Here is a 22,596-nt window from a genome sequence, read left to right on the forward strand (position 1 = left end):
AAGGGGAATGCAAAAAGGTTTGTTTTCCTGGGAAGAATAGAAAGTACGCAGACAGCTGTTCTTTGTCCATATGCAAATATAAAAATACAGAAAGCCTCCTGTTTGCCAGGTACCTTGGGACCAAACTGAAGTATCACTTTCATTTCACCAAGGATGTTGGCTATGAATTTGGGATTTTAAGATGTTGCTCTAAGTAGATGAAATTTCAGATTTTTCTTTTGGCTTTCTGCTACCTTAACGTTGGCTGAATCTCTCATCTTAACAACGTGTATGAAGATGTTAAACGTTGTCTTCATCCAAAAAGATCACAGCCTAATAATAATAATAATGAAAAATTATCTTCTAAACCTAATAAACATTCTTAGACTCAATAATTAAATACATGTTCAAACAAACAAAAGCTCTGTTCACCCTATATATTTCCATACCAGTAACTGTCATGTTAAAGTAATTTATTGGCATCTAGCAAAAGCCATCTGCTGTTTTATAGAGGCCATAGAATCGTAAGAATTTAGAGCTGGAAGAACTCTGCAGAGTTTGTAATTTAGCCTCCTTATTCCACAACTGAGGAAATAGTGGCTCTGAGAGCTGAGTCAGGTGTTCCAGACAAAGCCCCTGACTGGAACTTGGGTCCGCATTTTGCTCACTGGTGATTTGAAGACACAGTGCCTTTCCATCCTAGTAGGCAGGAAGGAATGGTACCCCCACCAAGTTAGTTAGGGGAGGAAGATACACAGAAAAGTAAAGCTTCTTCTCTCCCAGGACAAACACCAGTACTACTGAAACCATGGCACTGGCCTATGTGATTCGTACTAAATAAAAATGAGATAGACTCCAAGTTCAGGGCATCTGACCCAAGAACTTTTATTTAAGGGCACGCTGTCAACAACAACAAGTAACCAAGACTCTGGACAGCGTCTGTACCCAGAGCCAAGAAGCAGTAGGGATACAGTACGGAGACTTGCTAGACTCCGGGTCAGGCTCTGAGGCTTTCCCAGGGATTTCCCCTTCTTTGGTGCAGAAAGACCACTTATTTAAGACCCGCATTTGGGAGCAAAACCACTGGGTAGACAGGCCAGGAGCGCCGACAGCCACACGCCCACCTCCCACTCTCCCTCGCCCCACGGGGAGATGCGCGCCGCCCCGTGGGCACCGGGTGGCGCCCGCGCAGAGGGCTCGTCCACCTCCGTGGTAGGGTCCGGCCGGGCGCGAGCTCCTACCTGGCTCTCTCTGTCCTCGCCCTACCCGCCCCACTGGCCAGGGGCTGCAGAGGGCCAGGCGTCCGCGGTGACGGAACAGAAGCCCCCCCGGGCCCCGGCGCTTCCCGCCACGGCCCGGGCCCCGCCGCCACTCGCGCGCGCCTCGTGCGGGGCGCGGCGTCCGCGGGCTGGGAACCGGCTGGCGCGCTCCGACCTCGGGGGGGCAGTGCTCGCGCCGCCCACCGCCGACGGCCCGGGTAGCCGCGAAGCCAGGGGCGGCGGCGAGACCCCGCCCCGGGGCCCGGCCCGCGCCTATCGCGGCCGCCGCGCCTGATCACGCGGCGACCCGCGCAGAGGGCTCGGGCAGCACCCGGCGCAGGCCGGGCCGGGCCGGGCCTGGCGGGGCGGAGCCGGAGGCGGAGTCGGGGGCGCAGGGCGGAGGCTAGAAATAGGGCCGGGCGGCGGCGCCCGCAGCCGAGCCGCGCGGACCCGACCGAGCCTCGCCGAGCGGCGCCCGACCCGGCGGCCCGACCCGGCGGACCCATGCTGCTGACGCTGGCCTGGGGCTCGCTCTTCTTCCCGGGGCTCTTCGCGCTCAGCACCTGGGCGCTGCGTCGCTGGCGGCCGGCATGGAGCTACAACGACTGCGTGATGGTCGGCACCAGGTACCGGGCGTGGCCGGGCCGCCCGCTCGCCCAGCTCCGGGGCGCTGCCCTCCCCCGCGCGGGGCTGCGGGCGGAAAAGGGGGGCGACAGGAAGCGAGGGGGCTGCCTCCCTGGCGTCCCGGCCCCTCTGTGTCACGCGAGGCAGAGCTTGTGGAGCCCCTGTGCGTGGAGGGAGAGAGACCAGGGTGGAGGGCTGCCCGCGAGTGCGAGTGCGTGTGGGGAGGGAAGGATGTGTGCATCTCTCGCAGCCTGCAGCCCACATCTACCATTTTCCTTCGCCTGGCGGGGGGAAAGTCAGGTTGCAAGTTTGTGCTGTCCACAGTACTGGATGGAACGCGCTTTCTTATATTTTCCTTCTCTGTCCAACGTTAGGATAGTTTCTTCAGTGCAGGCTGTGCTGGCCACCGGGGCAGGGATCATCATCATCCGTTCCTGCAGCAACGTGGTCTCAGACAGGTAACATCCAGTCCCAGGTGAAAGAGATACAAATGACAGAGATGAGGAACTTCGAAGTTTTCACCTTGCAGTGGCTCCCAGGCATTAGTTCTTTATGAGCACACACTGTCAGGTAGATGATAGACTAACTGGGAAAAGTTAGAGCACCATAATTAGTGCTTTCCTCCTCTCCTTGCTTCTTTCAGCACCCCCAGTTTAGGAAAATGGAAACTACAAGGAAAGTGAAGCAATGCTGGGGAGCAAGAGTCTAAGACTGATTTAAGGTGGTATATTAGAGGACAAGTGTGGTCTGTTGTTCCAACTTCTTTATAATGTGAAAAGTGCTTACAAAACAGGAGTATGGATTTTGGCTCTTAAAGAGCCCACTGAGCCAGTTCCCGGCCTGGACCATTCATTAGCTGAGATACCAAATACAAGCGTTATTGACAGGACTCCTCCCTCCCTGCAGATGCTGCCCTTGTGTTTTCCCTTTGCATTTGCTAAAAGTGATGAGTTTTCAGGTGCTTTCAGAAAACTCAATATATATTAACAGAAAACTTGAATATCTGTTAGAGCTCATTTTGGAGACAGGTAAGGAAATGAGCCTCGGACAGCATCTTCTTCAGCAAAATAAATCATACATTAAAATCAGACTTATTATGCTTAGTGTTTACACATGGACTGAGCTGGCACTTTTCTTTTTTTAAGCCACTTTTTTTCACCTGTTATTTTATTTTTTGGCAGTACTGACAACCTTGCGCTTACCAGGCAGGTGCTTATGCCGCTGAGCTAAATCCCTAGCTCTTCACCTGTTATCTTACATCCACTCTCATCTCTTCCAGTTAAGTAGGAGACTGATAGTCACCTGTGTTGGCCAGGCTTTCCTGATTCCCCTCTCACATTGATTCAGCCACATTCCACGTCACCTGTTGGGGTGACAGGAGAGCCTGAGTGGGGAATCTGTCTGCTTGTGGCTTGCAATCTTTTCTTTTTTTTTTGGTATCAGGGATTGAACTCGCAACCTTGAGCTTACCAGGCAGGTGATTATGCCGCTGAGCTAAATCCCCGGTCCCTGGCTTGCAATCTTAATTGGGTTTGATTATGCTGTTTTGATTTTCATGCTTTTATTCTTATTCCTCTTTTTATTCTCTGTTTGCGAAATAGATACGTTCTTTTTCTCCACCTCTGTGTGGGTGCATAAAGATATGATAAAATACCTGAATCATTATTTTAAAGGCCTTTCATGACTCAAAGTACACGCCCACTTACCCAGATATTTTTCTACTATATGCCTTCTCATTTTATCCTCCTGTCTTTAGACTGGAGGTATCTATAAATCTCAAATCTTAGGCTGAATGTGGTGTAGAGCCAAGAATTTCAGTGGGTTCTTAATGGGACTTCATACACCTCAAAGGGCTAAATTACAGCTCTAGGAAGTTTTCTCAGTTGAACCATTTATATTTGGATGCTTTTCACACTTTCAATCGTTAACCTTCACAATGACTCCGTCAGGGAAGTAGAGTAAGACAAGGATTGTCATTATCTTATAAGAAACTTAAGTAACAGGCTAGTGGTGGTTGAGATTATAACACAGACCTCTCGAAAATGTTTTCACAGAATTCTACTAGGAATTGTGGTTTCAGATCTTACTTAGTTCTAGGTGCAAAGCATTAAATCCTAGGTTCCATTTAAGGGGAGAGGTTAGTTTTTCAGCTGGGCTTTCAGTAATTTCCAGTTTTTAAATTTGGAATTCCTTTAAGAAAGCAACTGAGACCATGGATGGGCAGGGGAATGAGTATTGCATCTTTTTGTCCAGATGGAATTAATGCACTTCTAAGTGTATTATATTTGCTTTCATTGCTTGTCGGCCTTTATGTCATTGTTTATTCATTAGTAAATTATGCTGTGGTAAGTGCAGTCAGTCCTTTAGGAACAGAAACTTACATGCATCCTCTAGAGAATAATATATTCCCAGAGCTGCTGTAGAGTGGACTAGGTCTCAGAAAATCAACTGAGACCAAGTTAAATTTAACCAGATCGGAGGTCCTGATTTAGAATCTCTGTGAGTGGATATGATTTAGAATCTCTGTGAGTGGATCTGTAAAGCGTTGATTCTGATGCACATGATTCTGATCAGATAGTTTGAGAATCATAAAATTGATAGTCCTTACCTACCACACAGATATTCAGAAAAAACAAAAACATGCTGAGGGAGGGGCTGGGGATTTAGCTCAGCGGCATAAGCGCCTGCCTTACAAGCAGGCAGTCGTGAGTTCGATCCCTGGTACCGATAAAAAGGAAAAAGACAAAAACAAACAAAAACATGCTGAGGGAATCTAATGCTTCCTACCATTGTACATGATTTCAGCTTGATGACTTTTTTACATAAAAATTTTATAGAAACTATTTATTATTGGTAACAATATTGTATTAATTGTAGAGGTTTTCCTTCTAATCTACTCGAGGAAGGCAATAAACTTATTTTGTACTGAGAATCAAACTCAGGGCCTTACGCTTGCCAGGCCATGCACTATGCCCTAAACTATTATTTTGAATATATATATATATATATATATATATATATATATATATATATTATATATATATTTTTTTGTACTGGGGATCAAACTCATGACCAGGTGGGCGCTTATGCCACTAAGCTAAATCCCCAGCCTCTAAGCACATATTGATTCAATTGCATTGGACAAGTAAATGGTAACACTGATGTTTGTTCCAGACTCCCCTCTCCTCATATCTAGCTGCTGTAATGTAGTCTTTGCGCTTCAGGCTCATTTCCTGACATATTTTTCTTAATGAGTAGAAGTGGGATTAGCCAGGATTGATTCCCAGAGTTGCCCTAGAGTGGTGGTGTGTGTAGATGCAAAAGAAAGCCCAGAGGTTCAGGGGTTTAAATTAGAAAACTCCCTACTGTTGAGCAACTATGGAGTTAGTTAAACTAGAAAGTTTGGGTTTGTTATTGGGAACACCTTTAAACCAGTTTCTTGGTGGGGCTGGTGAATAATCTGTAAATTTATTTATTTCAACTTATAGATGAGTAGCTCAACTGGGCAAATAGTAATAATAGCAAGCTACCTAAAACACATGGCACTGAGTGGATTCCTACTTTTTGCCTTTGACATGAGTTTGCCCTTTAATTCAGAAAAAGTTGTCTACTCTCCTTGCTTATCAGCTTCAGCACATCTTCATTACAAAGTATCTGGAATAATACCGGCTGATTAAGTACAAAGGAGAAGGGAGCATGTTTGAGAAGAGACTGGTTTTGACCCTCATAATTGACATCCGTAATTATTTCACAGGTCATCCATATGCTTTCTTTCAGGCACTGGCTTGCCCGAGAATATGTCTGGTTTTTGATTCCGTACATGGTCTATGACTGCTACGCCATGTACCTCTGTGATTGGTGCCGAATCAAAGAGCAGAATCCTGGACACTCCTTTGTTTTTCGCAACTTCCTGAGTCAAAACCGCCTCATGATCACGCACCATATGGTTATTCTCTTTGTCCTTGTGCCAGTTGCACAGGTATGGCCTTGTAGGAGCAGCCTGAGGTACTCGTGTTCTGTTGAACTGGGTGTCCTGATCTTTCCGTAGGGGTTCAGATTGCCTGTTTCTCTCTCCTTTTCTACCATACCCACCCTCTTGTGCCAGCTGCTTCAGCAATCCAATCCCCCATGCAAGCAGTGGAGAAAGATCATTAAACCTGTAATGTTCATGATCTCCTTTACCAATGTTATTCCTGCTTTTTGAGGCAGGGGTTTGTTATGTAGCTGGACTGACCTTGCACCCACTGTTCTCCTGCCCAGATCTCCCCAGGGTGGGATTACAGGCATGTGCCACCACATCTGCCTCACCAGCATTATTGTTTTTAGCAATTCCTCAGCACTCTAGTTCCTTAGTGTTTATGTCAGAAATCCTGTCTCCAGTTCAGTGCAGTGTAAAAATGATAAAAAGACAACATGAGCCAGGGATATAGCTCAGTGGCACAGTGCCTGCCTGCCAAACACGAGGTAGTGAGTTCAATGAATAGTACCAAAAAACAACAACAACAACAACAACAAAGAAAACCCCAATATGAAACAGTTAACAGTATCAAAGAGGGTAGGGGAACAATATTCTCATATCACAAATAAGTCTCTATAGAACAGTTTTCCCATTAAAAACTCACCGAAGCCAGCAAGGATGGCACATGCTTACAATCTCAGCTACCTACGAGGCTAAGATAGGAGGACTGCAAGTGTGGTGGGAAGAAACCAAAATAAAGCAAAAAATCCCATGCAACAAAGAAGAGAAATAGAATGCAGAAAGGAAACTTGTAATTCCCGGGTGCCTATCAGATGGCAGGCACTTGGCCTAAAAGCTCATAGCTTGCTAAATATTAGAAATTATTGGGACAATATGATAAATGAAGAAGTGAGGACTCTAAGAAGTTATTTATTTCACTAAGAAGTAAAAGGGACATGTCCTACTATACTAATTTCTTTCTTGAAAAAAGTAGACTAGTTGAAATTTTCTTTTTTCTTTTGGTACCAGAAATTGAACTTAGGACCTTGCACTTGCCAGGCAGGCACTTATGCCGCTGAGCTATATCCCCAGCAATAGAATATATATATATATATATATATATATATATATATATATATATCCCTCCCACACCCCAGTACTGGGAATCAAACTCACAACCTCATACGTGCTAGGCAGGCACTGTGCTGCTGAGCTGAGCTATATCCCCAGCTGAAATTCTTTGAAGAGTCTGTCCATATGGCCTTGGGATCCTACCATCTAGCACTTCCTTTGTTGAGCTGCACATTCAGTGCTCTTACTATGATTAAATTAGATGCAGGAAAGTAGGCTACAGAATTCTTCCAGCTGTCACTGAAAGATTATCCTGTGATATAGTCAGCCTACCTGAATTTGCCTGTAGGTCTTAGGGGTTGGACATCAGAGTGATACTGCTGAGGAAAAGCAGAATATTAATTGGATATAACTTACCTGTGTAGCATTTTCTTTTCTCTCCATGACATTTTCTGGGGAGTTGTGGGGCTAAAACTTAGGGCCTGGAATATTTTAGGGAAGTAGCCTACTATTAAGCCTCATCCCCAGCTCTTTCATTTCTTGAGAAATTGCTCGGGCTCAAACTTGCAATCCTCCTGAGGAGCTGGGATGAGAGGGATGTGCCACCATTGCTGATTATATCTAGTGGTCTCTTCTTTCTCTCATACTGGGGATTGAATCCAGAACTTTTGCATTGACCAGTACCCCAAATCTTTTTACTTATTTATTTTTAGATTTTTAGCTTTTGAGGTTTCACTGAATCACTAAGTTGTCCAAACTGGGCTCGCACTTACAATCCCTCTTTTCCCTTTGTGGCAGAAGGATTGCAAATCTGAGAAAAACAACTTCCCAGAGTGTTGGGGGGTTACAGATGTGTGCCATCACACTTGGCTTATCAAGTGGTTTCTTAATTTTTTTTTTCTTTTTCCTTTTTATCGGTACCGGGGATCGAACTCACGACTACCTGCTTGCAAGCCAGGCGCTTATGCCGCTGAGCTAAATCCCCAGCCCCACAAGTGGTTTCTTAACCTTCACTTATTTTCTTCTTTCCTCTGCAGAAGTTCCGGGGAGACATTGGAGACTTCTTTGTTGGCTGCATCTTCACAGCAGAATTGAGCACCCCATTTGTGTCACTGGGTAGAGTTCTGATTCAGGCATGTATGAATAAAAATGCCAGAAATAGTACAGGAGGCAAAAGATGCTGTTCTTCCTCGGGAGATTGTAGGGTTTGGAGAAATCTCTTGATGCTAGGCATAATAGAATAGATCTTTCTCTTTTTTTTCCATCTTTTTGCTTTTTTTTTATCGGTACCAGTACCGGGGATCAAACTCACGACCGCCTGCTTGCAAGGCAGGCGCTTATGCCGCTGAGCTAAATCCCCAGGCTTGGGATAGATCTTTCAACAGACTTACAGGTCAGGTGGTCATCCAAGCCAATGGAGGTGAAATTATAGGTTTGGCCCATTTGATACTGCTCATTGTATTTTTCCCCTAGCCAGTTCTCCAGTCCACTTTTCTTAGACTCCTATCCCTGGGTCTTAGGTCAAACTCAACATCACTATTGGAGAAACTGAGGCTGTGAGCCACCATAGCCTCAATATACCAGTGCTCAGCAGGCTTTTCTGCAAGCGTCAGAACACTAGATACAGGTGTGGTATGAAGGAATTTGATAGCCTAGATCTTGATTAGTATATGCACTTGGCTGTCCTTTTCTATTGTGAGCCCTGGGCTAGTCCTTCCCTGATGGTACATCCTCTCGCTGACCTCATTTTCTCTTTCCCCTTGACAGCGAAAGCAGCAGCACACTCTTCTGTATAAGGTGAACGGAATCATCACGCTGACCAGCTTCTTTTTCTGTCGGATCCTTCTTTTCCCCTTCATGTACTGGTCTTATGGCCAACATCAGGGACTAAGCCTGCTCCAAGTGCCATACAGTATCCCTTTCTTCTGCAATGTGGCCAATGCCCTCCTCATCGCTCCCCAGATTTACTGGTTCTCTCTGCTGTGCAAGAAGGCACTCCGGCTTTTTAACACTCCCCAAGACAAAAAGGATGGCTAATGACCCCCAGAAGTTGGGCAGTGAGGGTGTCTCCTCACACTAGCTGCCTCTTCCACACAGTATTCCATGGACCAAACTGTGCCCTAGGTGGCCTCAGCCTTTCAGGTATTGATAAGCGGTTGGCTCTGAGTTTTTCTTTTAAAATACTATTACCTCCCTCTTCTAACCTGCCCTTTTGCAAAAGCACTTTTTATGGTTAACAGCTATTGGGTGCTGTCAGCTCTCTGCTAGCAACAAAGTTGTTTTAATATAAGCCCAAAGATCAGTTCCTGGGTCTTGTATCTCAAGAGCTCTGGGAGGTTGAAGCATGGGACATGAGGTTGGTGGACCAGTGCTGAGGGGCTGGGCGCTCCCCGGTATTGGTGGTTACCCACCTTTGCAACTACTCAGGGCAGTACCCACTATACTGGGCCAGCAGAAGCAAATGATGACTTGGTTCTTACAATGTTTTGCACTGTTGGCCTGGGAAGATCATTGTGGGTATGTAGCTTTTTATTGTTTACCAGATAGTCCATTAGCAGTTCTTTGCCTCATCCTGTCGTCCACGTGTCAACATTGAATTCCTTTGTCTACCTGTCTGACATTCCATGTCTCAAGTCTCAGGTAGGAGAAAGGGTTGGCAATGTGAACAACTTAAGTAGGGAGGTGAGTAAAAGTCAGCACAATAGTAAAAGGCCAGATTCAAACTTGTGAGCTTGCTGCAAGCACACACAAGAATTATTCCCAGTTTGGTATGACTCCGTACGTCTGGCTTTCTCCATGTCCACATGCATAGGAGATATAGGGGCAAGCCAGGCATGGTGCCACATGCCTGTCATCTTAACACTCTGGAAGGCTGAGGCAGGAGGATCACATGTTTGAGCTACCCTGGTCAACCTGGTGAGATCTTGAGGAAAAAGAAAGGCTGAGAATTAGGTCAGGGCAGGCTCCTGGGCTTAATCCCCAGTACAAGAAGAAAACAAAGCCACCTGTGGTATGCATACCTGTAATCCCAGCAGATGGGAGACTGAGACAGGAGAATCCCAATGAGTTTGAAGCCAACCTGAACTACATGCTGAGACCCTGTCTCAAAACCAAAGCAAATCAAAACTCAAAATGGGAAAAGAGAAATGATTTTGGTAGCTATTTACTTTGTAACTACCCTGACAAAGTCCAAGTAGAAATGGAAATTCTGTACTACAAATACAAGACCTCTCATCTAGACCAAAGTCCTTTTTCTAGAGCCTCCTCATGAGCCGATGCCCAATCCTATGTGGAGTACATTCCCATTTTACCACAGAAGGCTGGAGAGCGAGAGGGCAGCCATCATGTCCTGTGGACCAGCACCTTCACTCCCATTTGCAAACAGGATCCTGTGGACGAGCGCTTTCACCACCTGCAAACGGGATCCTCTGGTGCCAACACTAATCATTCCTTATAACTGGGATGGGTCTGAGACTACTACCAGGACTTTTTCAAGTGGTAGTAGGACTAAATTTTTTTTAAAGTGCCTTTAATTCATTGTTCATGAACTTTTAAAGGACTGAATACGTAACAGTGTCTCAAATTGTGACTGTTTCAGCCTTTAATAGGTGCCATTTAAAAAACAGAACACTACGGTTTTGTGTTTTACTGTTTTGTTTACTATCACTATTACCAGTCATCCATGTGGTGATTAAACTGCACTAATTTCCCAATGTATTCTCACTTGTTAAATGTATCAGTACTGCTGTCCTGTTAATAACCATCCTGTGAGCTAGCTGGACTGGCTACCGTGTGCAGCAGTTCCTGCAGATACAACTGGCAGAGGGTGTTATGTTAATGGTTTCAGCCTTCAGGAAGGCTTGCTCCTACCTTACTTGTTGGTTCAAGGACCCACAAATACACTGAAGGTGCCCAGGATCAAGCCCAATGGTCATGTGTAACTTCAGGCCTTCACAGATGAATCTCTGAGGAACTGGGAGGATGGAAGTGTCATTATTGGTCACAGCAAGTTTGCTGAGGTAGAGGAGGGAACTTGAGTGGTCCCCCATTTTGAAGGAAGGTGTGGAAATACAGGAGATGGGGCATCTTTTCTCTCCCCAAATACCATCTCCAACCAGCTGTTACAGTTTTGTAGTAACACCCTAGAAACCTTAAGTTCTTATTTTTTTGTGGTTCTGAACACACCTTTCCCTGATCCCACTCCTCCATCAATCCATGGCAAACTATCCCGAGGCAGAAGGTAATTATCCCTGTCCTCGGCACATTGCAGTTGTTCACCAGCCCTGGAATCAGCACAGGCCACCTGTCCAAAACATAGCCCTCCCTATGGCGCGCACACATCCCTATCATCATCTTCGAGGGCACTTGTTTCCTGGTGCTGCTGCCTAATGGTCCAGGTGTCCCAGACACACAAGTCTCAGCCATTCCCGGAAAGAGGAAGTTCCTGACCCTTCCAAGACACCTCATGCAATTTCATTACATGCTGGGGATTTAGCTCAGCGGCATAAGCACCTGCCTTGCAAACAGGCAGTCGTGAGTTAGATTCCTGGTACCGATAAAAAAAAAAATCATTACATGTTAAAATGACTTGAGGGTCTCAGTTTCAAAGAACACCCTCCCTAGGCAGAGTGGTGCACACTACTCCCAGAACTAGAAAGTTGAGGCAGGAGGATCACAAATTCAAGGCTACCCTGTACTGGTAGCAAAAAAAAAAAACCTCAAAAATATTCTGTACATTTTTCTACTCAGGTAATTCCCCTTTAAGGGCTTCTTTGCCAAAAATCTAGGATATAAAGTTCAGTTATGGATATATTCCTCCCAGTTTGATCTTACTGATAATCTAAGCCCAATTTGTATTTAATCCCAAACTACTAAGACTTGACAAAAGTGAATTTTATTATAGTTTGTATGTTACAAATACCTAAGAAACTATTTTGTTTACACTGATATCATACGCCTTTTATCTTGTGTACAATCTGACATAACTGGAAAGCCTGTGCATCTCTGCTTCAGCCCCTACAGAAAGGCTACAGTAGGGCCCAGCTTCTCTCTGACCTACGCAGCTCAGAAGTTGCTGATCTTCTGCAGCAGGGTTTGTCGCCGCTCCTCGGGGCTAATGTTCTCAGCAATGGACTTTAAGAAGCGTTGCTCGTTTACCTTCTGGAGCAAGGCACTAACAGAAGAGTTGGTCTTGCTCAGGGTTTCATAGCAAGTGAGGACTTCCAAGGCCAGCACATAGAGTGGCTCACAGACCTCCTGAGGGAGCATGGCCATGATATGCAGAATGTGACAGAACACCTGGGTATAAACAAACAGGGTTTCCTGGGTCAGGTTCTGGTCCTGTCCTTGGGCCCAAGGACCAACTGGCTGGATTAGCCTAACTGAGTCCAGGAGACTTGTCAGACTACCACAAAGGAGTCTGACTACATGGTTCCACCCTTCCATAGGCAGCCAGTTACGACAGCTCTGGCTACAGAGAAACTGGAAAGCTCTCAGGAAGAGTACAGAGAGTTGGAGCTCCTGGGCAAAGGGCTTCAGGTTGAGCAAGGGCACAAACTGAATATATTCTAGGCTATAAGGAACATGCAGAAGCTGTTTCTCTAATAATCTCCTGGTCAACTGGTAAAGGCACTGCCATTCCTGGGGGCTGCACCAAGGCATGACTTGCACCAGGGCCACCAGAAAGCCCTTGCTGAACAATCTGACCTCTTCAGGATTGCCCACATCCACCATCAGGAGGGAGAACATCTGCTCAGAGAGTCCACTGGCGATACAGCAGCACTCCATCCAGGCAAGAAGCCCTGTGCCAGGCCCATACCCTGGATAGGACTGAGAGGTCCACTCAGCCTCGGAAAGCTTGCAGATCTCAAAAAGTGTGGCTGGCACCTCACACTTAAAGTGGCCTTCAAAGAAGTTCTTCAGCCTCAGGCCCACAGTCCAGTCCAGCTGCTCCAACTTCCGGTGGAGCCAGGATAGGGACTTGATCCAGGTGTCTGGGGAGAAGGTCTCCACGTTTGCTAATACAATCTCACAGAGGAGCTCCAGGATGTGGATCACCAGATCCTTCCCCTCCAAAGAAAGGCACCGCTTTTCCGGAGGGAGCTGCCAGTACTTGCTGAAGCTATCCAGGAGCTGGCACAGGCTGAAGATAAGGGGGAATGGAGAACAGGGCTGGAGCCAGTATTCCTCTAGGCCCACATTTACTTCTAGCGTCTGGATGAAGATCTTCAGACTTATATCTACCTCTGCGGCATCCAGGGCCAAGAAAGGTAAGACAAATTCCTTTAGCACCTCATCTGGCTCGAGAAGAGCAGCAACTGGAATCCCTTGGGGCTTCACAGGATTCATTAGGCCACTCAGGAGCTCCAAAAACTGCTTTTCTTCCTTGGGTGTAGAGAACTTTGTCCAGACGGTTTCCTTAAGGCATGACACCACGAACGTGGTGGATGGATTTGGCCCTTGCTCTTCTGTGAACCTAAGGGCAGGGAAGGCAGTGAGAATCTGAGCTAGGAACTTCTGAGTCCCAAGATTGACCACGGCCATGCTACACATCTTCTTCACTGTGACTTCTGGGTGCAGTATTATCATTTGGGCCACAGAAGCGACTGCTTTAGCTAAGCCCTGCTCAGAAGTACTCTGTGCAAGCTGGTTGAACATCGTATTAAGCTCTTCCTGAAAACTGTCCAAGTAAGGCAACAGCCTGTCGGAGAGGCCTTTTCGCCCCCAACAGCGCAGGACACCTGAGAGCACTTTATTTTTGTCTGGCAGCGAGAGGTCTGCATAGCACTCCAGGATCAAGCAGATGACTTGTTTGATCTGTGATTGAGGGATGGCCCTGTCTGTCATGGTGACTTCCATCACTGTCTCCAGCAGCCTTAGAACCAAGTCTGGCTCCCGGAATAGAGCCCTGTTATTAACCAGGCAGGACACCCACTCATCCGTGAAGGCCCACTTCTTCTCGGAAGCAAAAATGTAGCACATGTCCATGTGTCGATCCATCTTCTGCTCAATGATGGCCATGGCAATGGAGGCAGTGATGTCCTCAAAGCCCTTATTGTTCAGCACCCTACTGGTTTTTCTCAGGAAGTCCCTGACACACTCTGCCAAATCAGAGACCACCTGCCTCTCCTCCTTGGTCAAACTGGTGGTGTCCATGTACAGTTTCAAGTTCTGGCTGAAGGAGGTCAGACTGTCACACAGCCGGTAGCTATCATAATTTATCCCCTGGCTGCTGTTGAGCAGGACCTGCAGCTCCTCGCCCCACTCCCGCAGCAGGCTGTGCATGAACTCAAACCCAAGGAAAATGGTCTCACTGGGGAGTTTGGCCAGTGAGGTCAGGCTGATATCTCGTTCCGCCTCCTTTACTTTCTCCACCAGAGCCTGTTGGTGGTATGGATTCTGAGCGTCTGAGTTCCACACAGAGATCACTGTGGCCAGTTTGTCTAGGTACACAGTCGCAGACACTTCCTGGGGATCTTCCTCTACCAGTGCAAACACAGTCAACATGTCAGCCAGATTGGCCAATGCACAGCACTTCATCCCAAGGCCCAGGATTCTCTTCTGGATTTGCTTCAGTCCTTTCAGCAACATGGCCAACAGAGGCAATGTTGGACACACATCCGGGTCTGACTTAAACCTCTTTGGAGGATGAGAGAACTCATCTGTAGATGACAAGTACTTATGAGCCATGGTTCTGAAGTGAGACAGCAGAGGGTCCTGCTGATTGCCCTTGTGTTTCATCATTTCCCACCAGACATCAAGGAAGAAGGCCACATCCTTGGAAGAAGTGTCAATAGTCATGTGCTCCAAAAATCGCTCTAGTTCTGCGCGGCAGATGGTAGTAGGCAGGGCCATGAGGAGCTGGATGAAGAGTCCTGAAGCTTCCAGGGACTTGAGCAGCTCAAAAAGGACTGTGTGGTTGATAGTAGGAATCATATTGCCCACAGAGAAGAACACATCTTCCTGCCACCGAGTTTCAGTGTCAGGAGAAGTTGGAGGGTAGGGCTGAAGAACCTTGGCCCAGATGATGATCAGAGCTTTCTTCTTCCAGGCAAGCGGCTGGGAATGCACCGTGGCCGAGCAGATCTCCCTTAAGGCCTCCACAATGGGCTGCCCAACGTGTTCCCAGTCTGACTTGGTCAATTCTGCCAGTGCTTTGGGGCGGTACAGCTGCTCAGCCAGCAAGAAGCCCCCATGTAGAATAGTCATTTCTTCACAGATATTGAAGGGTCCTGTACACAAAAAAGCCAAATAAAGAATGTAGTGAAAAGGGTTCAAAACCAGGAGCAGATTAGGTTGTCAGTCATTATCAAAGTTAGAAAAGATAAAGGCTTTAACTGACATCTGGGAGAAGAGGGGGAGAGCTGGCTGTAAGAGCCACTGAGAGCTGCAGTTACTAGGACTTTGCTGAGGAACAGCAAACAACGTTCAAACTTTCCAGCTGGGGAACTGGGAGGACAAGGGTTACCAACAAAAGCGGAACACACCTGGGTACAGGCAGTGGTCGAGCACTTCCTAGCATGTACAAGGCTATGGGTTGGATCTCCAGTAAGGCAGAAAGAGCCAGGTGTGGTGACACATGCTTGTCAATCTCTGACACTCGGGAGGCTTCAGTAGGAAGCTAAGGCAGAAAAATGCTAAGTTTGAAGCCAGTCTGAGCAATTTAGTGATGCACTGTCTCAAAGTAAAAAAAAAATTTTTTTTGTCTTTTTGAGATGGGATCTCGTTATGCAGTTCAGGCTGGCCTTGAGCTCACTCTGCAGCCCAGGCTGATTCGAACTTGCAATGATCTCCTATTTCAGCTTCCTGAGTGCTGGATTACAGGTGTGTGCCACCACACTCGGCTTCCAAAATAAAATTTTACAAAATTACATCTCGGTGGTAGAGTACTTGTCTCGCAAGTGCAAAGTCCTGGGCTCAATCCTCAGTAGCACACACACAACTACACATTCACAAAAAACAGGTAGCAGAGTCAGAACAGGTTTGGAGGGAAGAAAAACATCAGTTTTGGTTCCTTGGGAATCTGAGGCAGAATATGCGGACAGTGCGGGGTTGGAGTTCAGATGGAAAGTCAGGCCTCCGACGGGGAGAAAGGTTTAGAAAGAGCACAAGGGCAGTACCAAACCAGAGGCGGCACCAAGCACATTCCTGGATGACAACTGATCTCAGTGATTGGCACAGTCTGAGGGCACAGCCCCAGAGCCACAGACACAGAAACAATCAGACAAGCCTTCCCTTCCCTTTTTTCTCATAACCTTGCCAAAAGGTTTCAATCATTCTTCTCTCAAGGAAACAGATCACCCCACAGCACCTTTTGCTCCAAGAGGACAGGCTACTAATGGCCCTGCTTATGTAGTAGAAACTCAGAGGCAGCTACAAAAATACTGTACTAAATTACAAAGTGAAGTCATTTCTTCAGTGAGCCTATGAACTGACAGACTTAAGAAAGGCATCCTGGAAGTTTTACCAGAAATGGTTTAAATCCTAGTTCAGGCATCCCAAACCAAAGTGACGTGGTAGATTACTTCTCCAAGCCTCCTTTCCGCATACATGTATATAACAGACTTCATGGTTTAACCATGAGGGTCAAATGGTAGATACCAGCTGAATCCTTGGCACAGGGTTGCTGCTGTTATCTCAATCCCTTTTGCCAAGGATGGGTGAGGTTAGGGTTTAGATCTTGGGATGTAGTGTTTATCCCCCCCTCGGAATTTCGTTTAGTGGTCCAGTGCTTGCATACTATAGATGACGCCCAGGGTTTGATCCTCAGCAAAAAAATAAGATAGGCATGGCAGCGCAAGATTGTAATCCCAGCACTTGGGAGGCTGAGTCAGGAGGACTGCCGAGTTCCAGGCCAACCTGGGCTACATAGACCGTGTCTCAAAAAAAAAAAAAAAAAAAGGTAATTAATGAATATGAATACAAAAACCTTAAAGCCATCAGTCTGATTAAGTTTAATATATGTTGGTTCCCCAAACATTTCCATTGTTATCAGGACCTGAATTTTGTCACTATTCTCAGAAACCTGAAACACAGTGCTAAATAATTTGCCTAACATATGCAAGGTCCTGGGTTCAATTTTCAGAACTGTCCCCAGACCAAAAAAAAAAAAAAAATAAGAATCATGAGCAGGAGATGGTAGTGCATGCCTGTATTTCAAGCATTTTGGAGACCATGAGTCTGAGGTCAGCCTGGGCTACACAGTGAGTTCAAGGCCACCCTGAACTAGGTAGCAACTGAACTAGGGATTGAACCCAGGAAGCACTGACCTACATCCCCAGTCCTTTTTAAAATTTTATATATTTATTTTTGAGACAGGTCTAAGTTCCCTAGCCTGGCCTTTTAACTTGCAATCCTCTTGTCTCAGTCTCCTAGGTAAATGGGATCCCAAGTGTGTGCTACCATGTCCATCTTGGGTCCCAACTCTTTACCACATATATATTTTTTTGGCCTAGAAACTAAAATCAAAACACAACCACTGCTCACTATTCAAGTGAGTATTCTTACTCCTCTCTTTTCCTGGCCACCGGACATACCAGCTCTTGTTTAGTCCCTTAAGATCACATGTACCCTACTTTCACAGGCCAGGAGCCAGCCCAGAAAATACTGATCCTAGCAGCCTAAAGAGTACCAACGCCCCCCCCCCTTCAACTTTTATGAGTGTATAAAAGGTCAAGAATCAGCGCTGCTATGCAATCTTTGTGAAAGCAATCCATCTTGGCTTCTGATGAACAGATCAGATTCCTAAGGTATAGGTTACTGGGGGCGGGGGAAATGGTGTCTTTCTGGGAGTTGGGGCCCTTCTTTAGGATCAGGCTGCTTTTCCACAGCCCCAAAGTACATTTGCTTATGACTGTAAATCCAATTTTATTGCATTCAGCTCAGCAGATGTTTGGTCCCCAACAGCTGCCTTCCAGACAGTAAGTACTGTACATACACTTGCTACTTGAAAAAGCCTCAGAAGCTGTTAGCAGTTTATCTCTGATGGTTAACTGGTGCAGGTAGGTGCCTACTTCTTGTTTGTTAAGTGCTTGCTTAACTCTAAAAAGGAACTGCACTGTAAAATGTCATACAACATATAAAACCTTTCAATCTTCAAAACAACTCTTTAAAGATTATTATTATTTCTGTTTTAAAGATGAGAAAATTGAGGCTCAAGTACAATTTGCTCAGGATGTCACAACCACAAAGTGGTGTGGCCGAGACAGCTGCAGGACTTCCAAACTCTTCCATCTTTGCCAATGTACTACTGCTGAGTTTGTTGGGGACAGCCACAGCCTTCAGTCTATTACTACTGGCACGCCTTCGGGTATCACACCCCTGGCTCTTTCAGGACAGCCTCCTGCTCTTCCTTTCTTTAAAGCACACTCAGGAGGGTGTGGAAGCTTGGCAAGGAGCAATCGATTTCTGTCAGTTCCCGCCCTCCCTCTGTCCAGATCTCCTCGAAATCAAGCTGCACGCAGGTTCATCAGCAAGCGCCACTTCATTTGCCGTAACCCCGTAACCCCTCCCCAGAACTGCGATCTTGATCTTGACACACGCCGCTGTGCTCCACAGCACTATACCCAACACTGCGCGCACGTGGTCACAAAGAAACTCCCCCAGAACTCTGGAAGACAGGGTCACCATCCTCGCTTTATCGATGAGTCCCGGGAGGGATAGTAAACTTGCTCAACAACTTAACTAATGTTCAATAAATGAGACCGTAAGGCCCTCTCTGATGTCCCCAGGCGCAATCCAGCCCAGCATCGCCCGAAGCACGTGCACAATGCACGTCTATTTTCCGGGGATCCAACTTCGCACCCGTTCGCTGAGGTTTTTACCGTGAAAAGGAGAACGGGGGCTGGCGAGGGAAAACGCTGGCCAAGGGACAACGCGGCCAGGGCCAGAGCCGGCCTCCACTCCGGGTCTCCAAGGACACCCGGCCCGGAAGTTTTCTTTGGCCGGGGCCCACGCGGGTGTGGCACGTCGGGCCGCCTCGCCAGGGAGGGTCGGGGTAGGGGAACCGGGCACCCACCTAGGTCCATGGCGGCGACGTTGGCGGCGGCGCGGGCCGCCCCTTTCCTCGGAGGCTGCCAGCGCGACGCAGGCGCCACGGCACAATGGGAGGCGCGGAGGGCGGAGCCACAGGCCCCGCCCACAGCCTCGGTCCCCTTCCCTCACAGCCCCCGCCCCGCCGCTAGGTCGCCAGCTGGTCCGTGCGCACGCGCGCTCCTCACCCTCGAGCCCGCGGCGCCCTCTCTCGGCCATACCAGCAGGTAACGCTCTGCTCCGCCCCTTCCTGAGTTTCGGGAGTCCAGGCGGTCCTTAGTGCAGTCGCTGTGCCCGCGTTCCCGTCACAGGAACCCCGGATAGCTCCAGTTCCCTAGCTCGAAAGCCGTTCCCTCAGGCTGCTTATTCTGCAGCACGCAAGTGGCACTTCGCCCGCAGACCGGGTCTCACCCTGCCGGCCCAAGCCCACAGGCACAATTACCTTAAACCTTCTTCATACCACACTGCCTCCTCCTTACAGCGACAATGATCCTTAATTTTCCAAGATGATGGACGCTTTTGACACTGTTTCAAAGAAAACAGAAACCCAGTGTGGTGGCACACACCTGTAATTTTAACACTTGGGAGACTGAGGCAGGAAAAGCCCCACGAGGTTGAAGCCAACCTGGGCTAGTGAGTTCAAGGTCAGCCTAGTCTTCTACATATCCAGACTGTCTCAAAAAAACAAAACAAAATGTACTGTGAGGTGGAGCCAATCCAGCAGCCCTGCTCAGGTGTGTACTATTCCCTTCTCCACTTTGTGTGTCAGGTGTCACCTGGAAAGAACAGAGGAACACAGCCTCAAGTACCACAATGTGCCAAGAGGAGTTTGAGCTGGCTTGCACTGCCATTAAGGAGCTGAAGGGTCCTGTGAGTGACGAGGAGAAACTTCTGGTGTACAGTTACTACAAGCAAGCTACTCAGGGTGACTGCAACATCCCTGCCCCTCCTGACTCAGACATGAAAGCCAAGGCCAAGTGGGAGGCGTGGAATGTGCACAAAGGGATGTCCAAGATGGATGCCATGAAGGTCTACATCGTCAAAGTGGAGGAGCTGAAGAAAAAGGAGGCCAGTTAGGGCCACTTTAGCAGGTAGTAGTAGCGTGGCTTCTCGGTAGGCAATGGGCTTCTTAAAAGATCTGGATAGCTGAACTGTCCTGAAAGGGTAGCAAGGTTAGCTAAGACATCAATAAATAAAGCACTTAAGCTGCCTACGAATGACTGTATATTGCTGGGAAAGAGAAACTCAGTGACTTCAGAGTCCGGGGTAAGTGTCTAAATAAAAAAACCAATCTTTCCACTGGGTACAATGCCATCAAGCTGGCTTTCTGGGTGGTTGTGAATGTGCTCACTACTTTCCTATTTCATAGCATAGGTAAGAGATTTGGCAGAAGAGGGGATGATGGGAGAATCAATGCTATGAAAATACCCAAGGTTAGCCAGGCATAGAGGTATACCCCTGTAATCCCAGCACTAAGGATCCTGAGGCAGGAGATTACAAATTCCAGGCCAGCCCAGGCTCTACAGAGTCAAGGCCAGCCTGAACTACATAGTGACCCAGTCTTTAAAAGAAAGAAAAGCCCAAGGTTGGAGGTCATTCTCGAATGACTGCCACCTCTAAGGAGCTTGAGGTCACGCCTCTATGTCGTCAAGGGCTGCTGACTCACCAACCCAGCACTAGAGGGGACAGGACTCTGCCAGAAATGCTAAAGTCAAGCCCAGAAGTCCTAGGGGAACACAGATCAATGAAGTTACTCTTGAGAAGCCAACCACTTAGCAACACAGTAATGAAGTAAATGATACAACTAAACAGAGTAGCTGAGTAACAATGGAGCAATAGTTTCAAAATTCCAGGCACTGACTCATATGAAGCTTAGCAATCAAAATTTTCTCAGGACTACCAAATAGCTGGTCCTAGTATCTCTATGTGGATCTGTATAAGACAAAATGCTATATACAAGTATTTGTTATAAGAGCACAGAGAATCATCTATGAAGGGCTAAAGTACCCAAGCTTGGCTCATCAGGGAGGCATCAATGCGTAACCACTTTGCCTAGTGGCTGGGATAGTGCTAAGTCTTAAAGAGAAGTTTTAGAGGAACAGGTCCCTGGGGCATGGCATTTCCTGGAATTTTTCCTCAGTTAAAAGTAATTTTCTAAAAAAAAAATTTATTTTCTAGCCAGGTATGGTGGGGCATATCTGTAATCCCAGCAGCTGGGAGGCTGAAACAGGAGGACTGCTGTGAGTTTGAGGCCAGTCTGGACCAGACATCAATACTCTTGTCTCTAAACACCTAAAAAAAAAAAAAAGGTTTTCTAGCCAAATGTGGTACAGTGTATCTATAATCTAGGCACTGCAGCTGAGACAGGAGGGCAGCAAGTTTGAGCCCAGCTGGGCAACCTAGCATTATGAGACCCTGTCTCAAAATAAAGGGCAGGGGGTGTAGCTCAGTGTAAAGGCCCTGGGTTCAATCTCCAGTACTACAAAGTATATCTAGGATACTACAGTGACTAAACAACTATCCTAAGTATACACTGGGTAAGAACTACAATGTAAAACAGTGCACTATTTTTGGGCAGAGGGATATTGTGAAGATGTTTTGAGGGCCATGATTCATGTTAAATGCTAACAGAAAAATAATGGACTTTGCTTCAAATTGTGACAGTATTTTGAGGACTCTAAGTATGCTATATCATTTTGCAAGTCACTGTAGACCCTGATAAAATAGAAAGGTATTATAACTAGAACTGCAGAAAGTAATTGTAGGAGAGCTAGGGATAGCTGAGCATGATGGCACACCTCTGCGATCCAACTACTCATGAGGCTGAAGCAGGAGGATTACAAATGTGAGGCCTTCCTGAGAAAGAGGAAGACCCCATCTCAAAATAAAAAATAAAAAGGCATGCGGAATCAATGAATGCATAAAGATGCAATTTTTTTTTTTTTTTGGTCTTTTTTGAGATGGGGTTTCGCTATGCAGTTCAGGCTGGCCTTGAGCTCACTTTGTTGTAGCCAGGCTGGTCTCCAACTCACAAAGATCCTCCCACCTCAGCTTCCCAAGTACTGGGATTACAGGCGTGAGCCATCACACTTGGCAAAATGCGGTATTTTTATAAGTACTACTCTGCCATAAATGAGGATAAGCTTAGGCATTTCTAGATAAATGGATACATTTTGGTACCATACTCTTAAGTAAAATAAATCGGACATGAATGTTGAAATACCTCATTGTTTCTCTGATGCGAGAAACAAAGTATAAATAAGGATCAAAATGTGTAAGAGATATTGGGAAATGAGAAGAAAATGTTCAAATGAGAAGGGGAAACAAAAAAGGGGAGAGGGAGAAAGAAGGGATAAGAAAATAAATGGAAGGAAAAAATGAAAACAAACCTTTCGTAAATAAGAGAGGGGTTGAATCGAGGGGAGGGGAATGGGAAAAACAAGATGTACTATGTCCAGGTATAAATTTCCTACGATGCATGTTATCACGATGCATGTCTAAAATGTACCAATAAAATTAAACACACACACAGGCACAGGGATGTATCTGAGTGTAAAGGCTCTGATTTACTCCCTGATACTGGGGGCAGGAGGAGGGCACATACTGATCATTGAATGAGACCAGGACAAATTTCCTATTGATTTTTCATAGGTTTTTGGGCGCTGGGGATTGTAG

At 46.7% G+C, this 22,596-nt stretch overlaps 3 protein-coding genes across 4 annotated transcripts; 2 read left to right on the forward strand and 1 right to left on the reverse strand.

The window, feature by feature from the left end:
• Positions 1 to 1,694: 1,694 nt before the first annotated feature.
• Positions 1,695 to 10,604, forward strand: Tlcd3a (TLC domain containing 3A). 2 transcript variants are annotated; one of them, XM_003469547.5, is made up of 5 exons: positions 1,695 to 1,864; positions 2,237 to 2,320; positions 5,640 to 5,841; positions 7,929 to 8,024; positions 8,659 to 10,604. In XM_003469547.5, exons 1-5 carry the CDS (start codon positions 1,743 to 1,745, stop codon positions 8,926 to 8,928), a joined length of 774 nt encoding a protein of 257 aa, XP_003469595.2. In that variant the 5' UTR covers positions 1,695 to 1,742; the 3' UTR covers positions 8,929 to 10,604. The 2 variants fall into 2 exon arrangements, with proteins under 2 accessions (XP_003469595.2, XP_023420800.1); XM_023565032.2 differs by lacking the exons at positions 5,640 to 5,841; positions 8,659 to 10,604 and having other exon boundaries at positions 7,929 to 7,986.
• A 1,165-nt stretch (positions 10,605 to 11,769) lies between these two features.
• Positions 11,770 to 19,049, reverse strand: Gemin4 (gem nuclear organelle associated protein 4). Its single transcript, XM_003469687.5, has 2 exons — positions 18,908 to 19,049; positions 11,770 to 15,122 (listed from the first exon to the last, which is right to left on the reverse strand). Exons 1-2 carry the CDS (start codon positions 18,915 to 18,917, stop codon positions 11,956 to 11,958), a joined length of 3,177 nt encoding a protein of 1,058 aa, XP_003469735.2. The 5' UTR covers positions 18,918 to 19,049; the 3' UTR covers positions 11,770 to 11,955.
• LOC100720428 (diazepam-binding inhibitor-like 5) lies at positions 18,997 to 20,131 on the forward strand. Its single transcript, XM_063251081.1, has 2 exons — positions 18,997 to 19,148; positions 19,691 to 20,131. Exon 2 carries the CDS (start codon positions 19,735 to 19,737, stop codon positions 19,996 to 19,998), a length of 264 nt encoding a protein of 87 aa, XP_063107151.1. The 5' UTR covers positions 18,997 to 19,148; positions 19,691 to 19,734; the 3' UTR covers positions 19,999 to 20,131.
• Positions 20,132 to 22,596: the final 2,465 nt, after the last annotated feature.

This window comes from Cavia porcellus, unplaced genomic scaffold (genome assembly GCF_034190915.1).
Source record: "Cavia porcellus strain 051 isolate PalLab524CR breed Dunkin Hartley unplaced genomic scaffold, mCavPor4.1 scaffold_6, whole genome shotgun sequence".
In the NCBI taxonomy this organism is placed as follows: domain Eukaryota; kingdom Metazoa; phylum Chordata; class Mammalia; order Rodentia; family Caviidae; genus Cavia; species Cavia porcellus.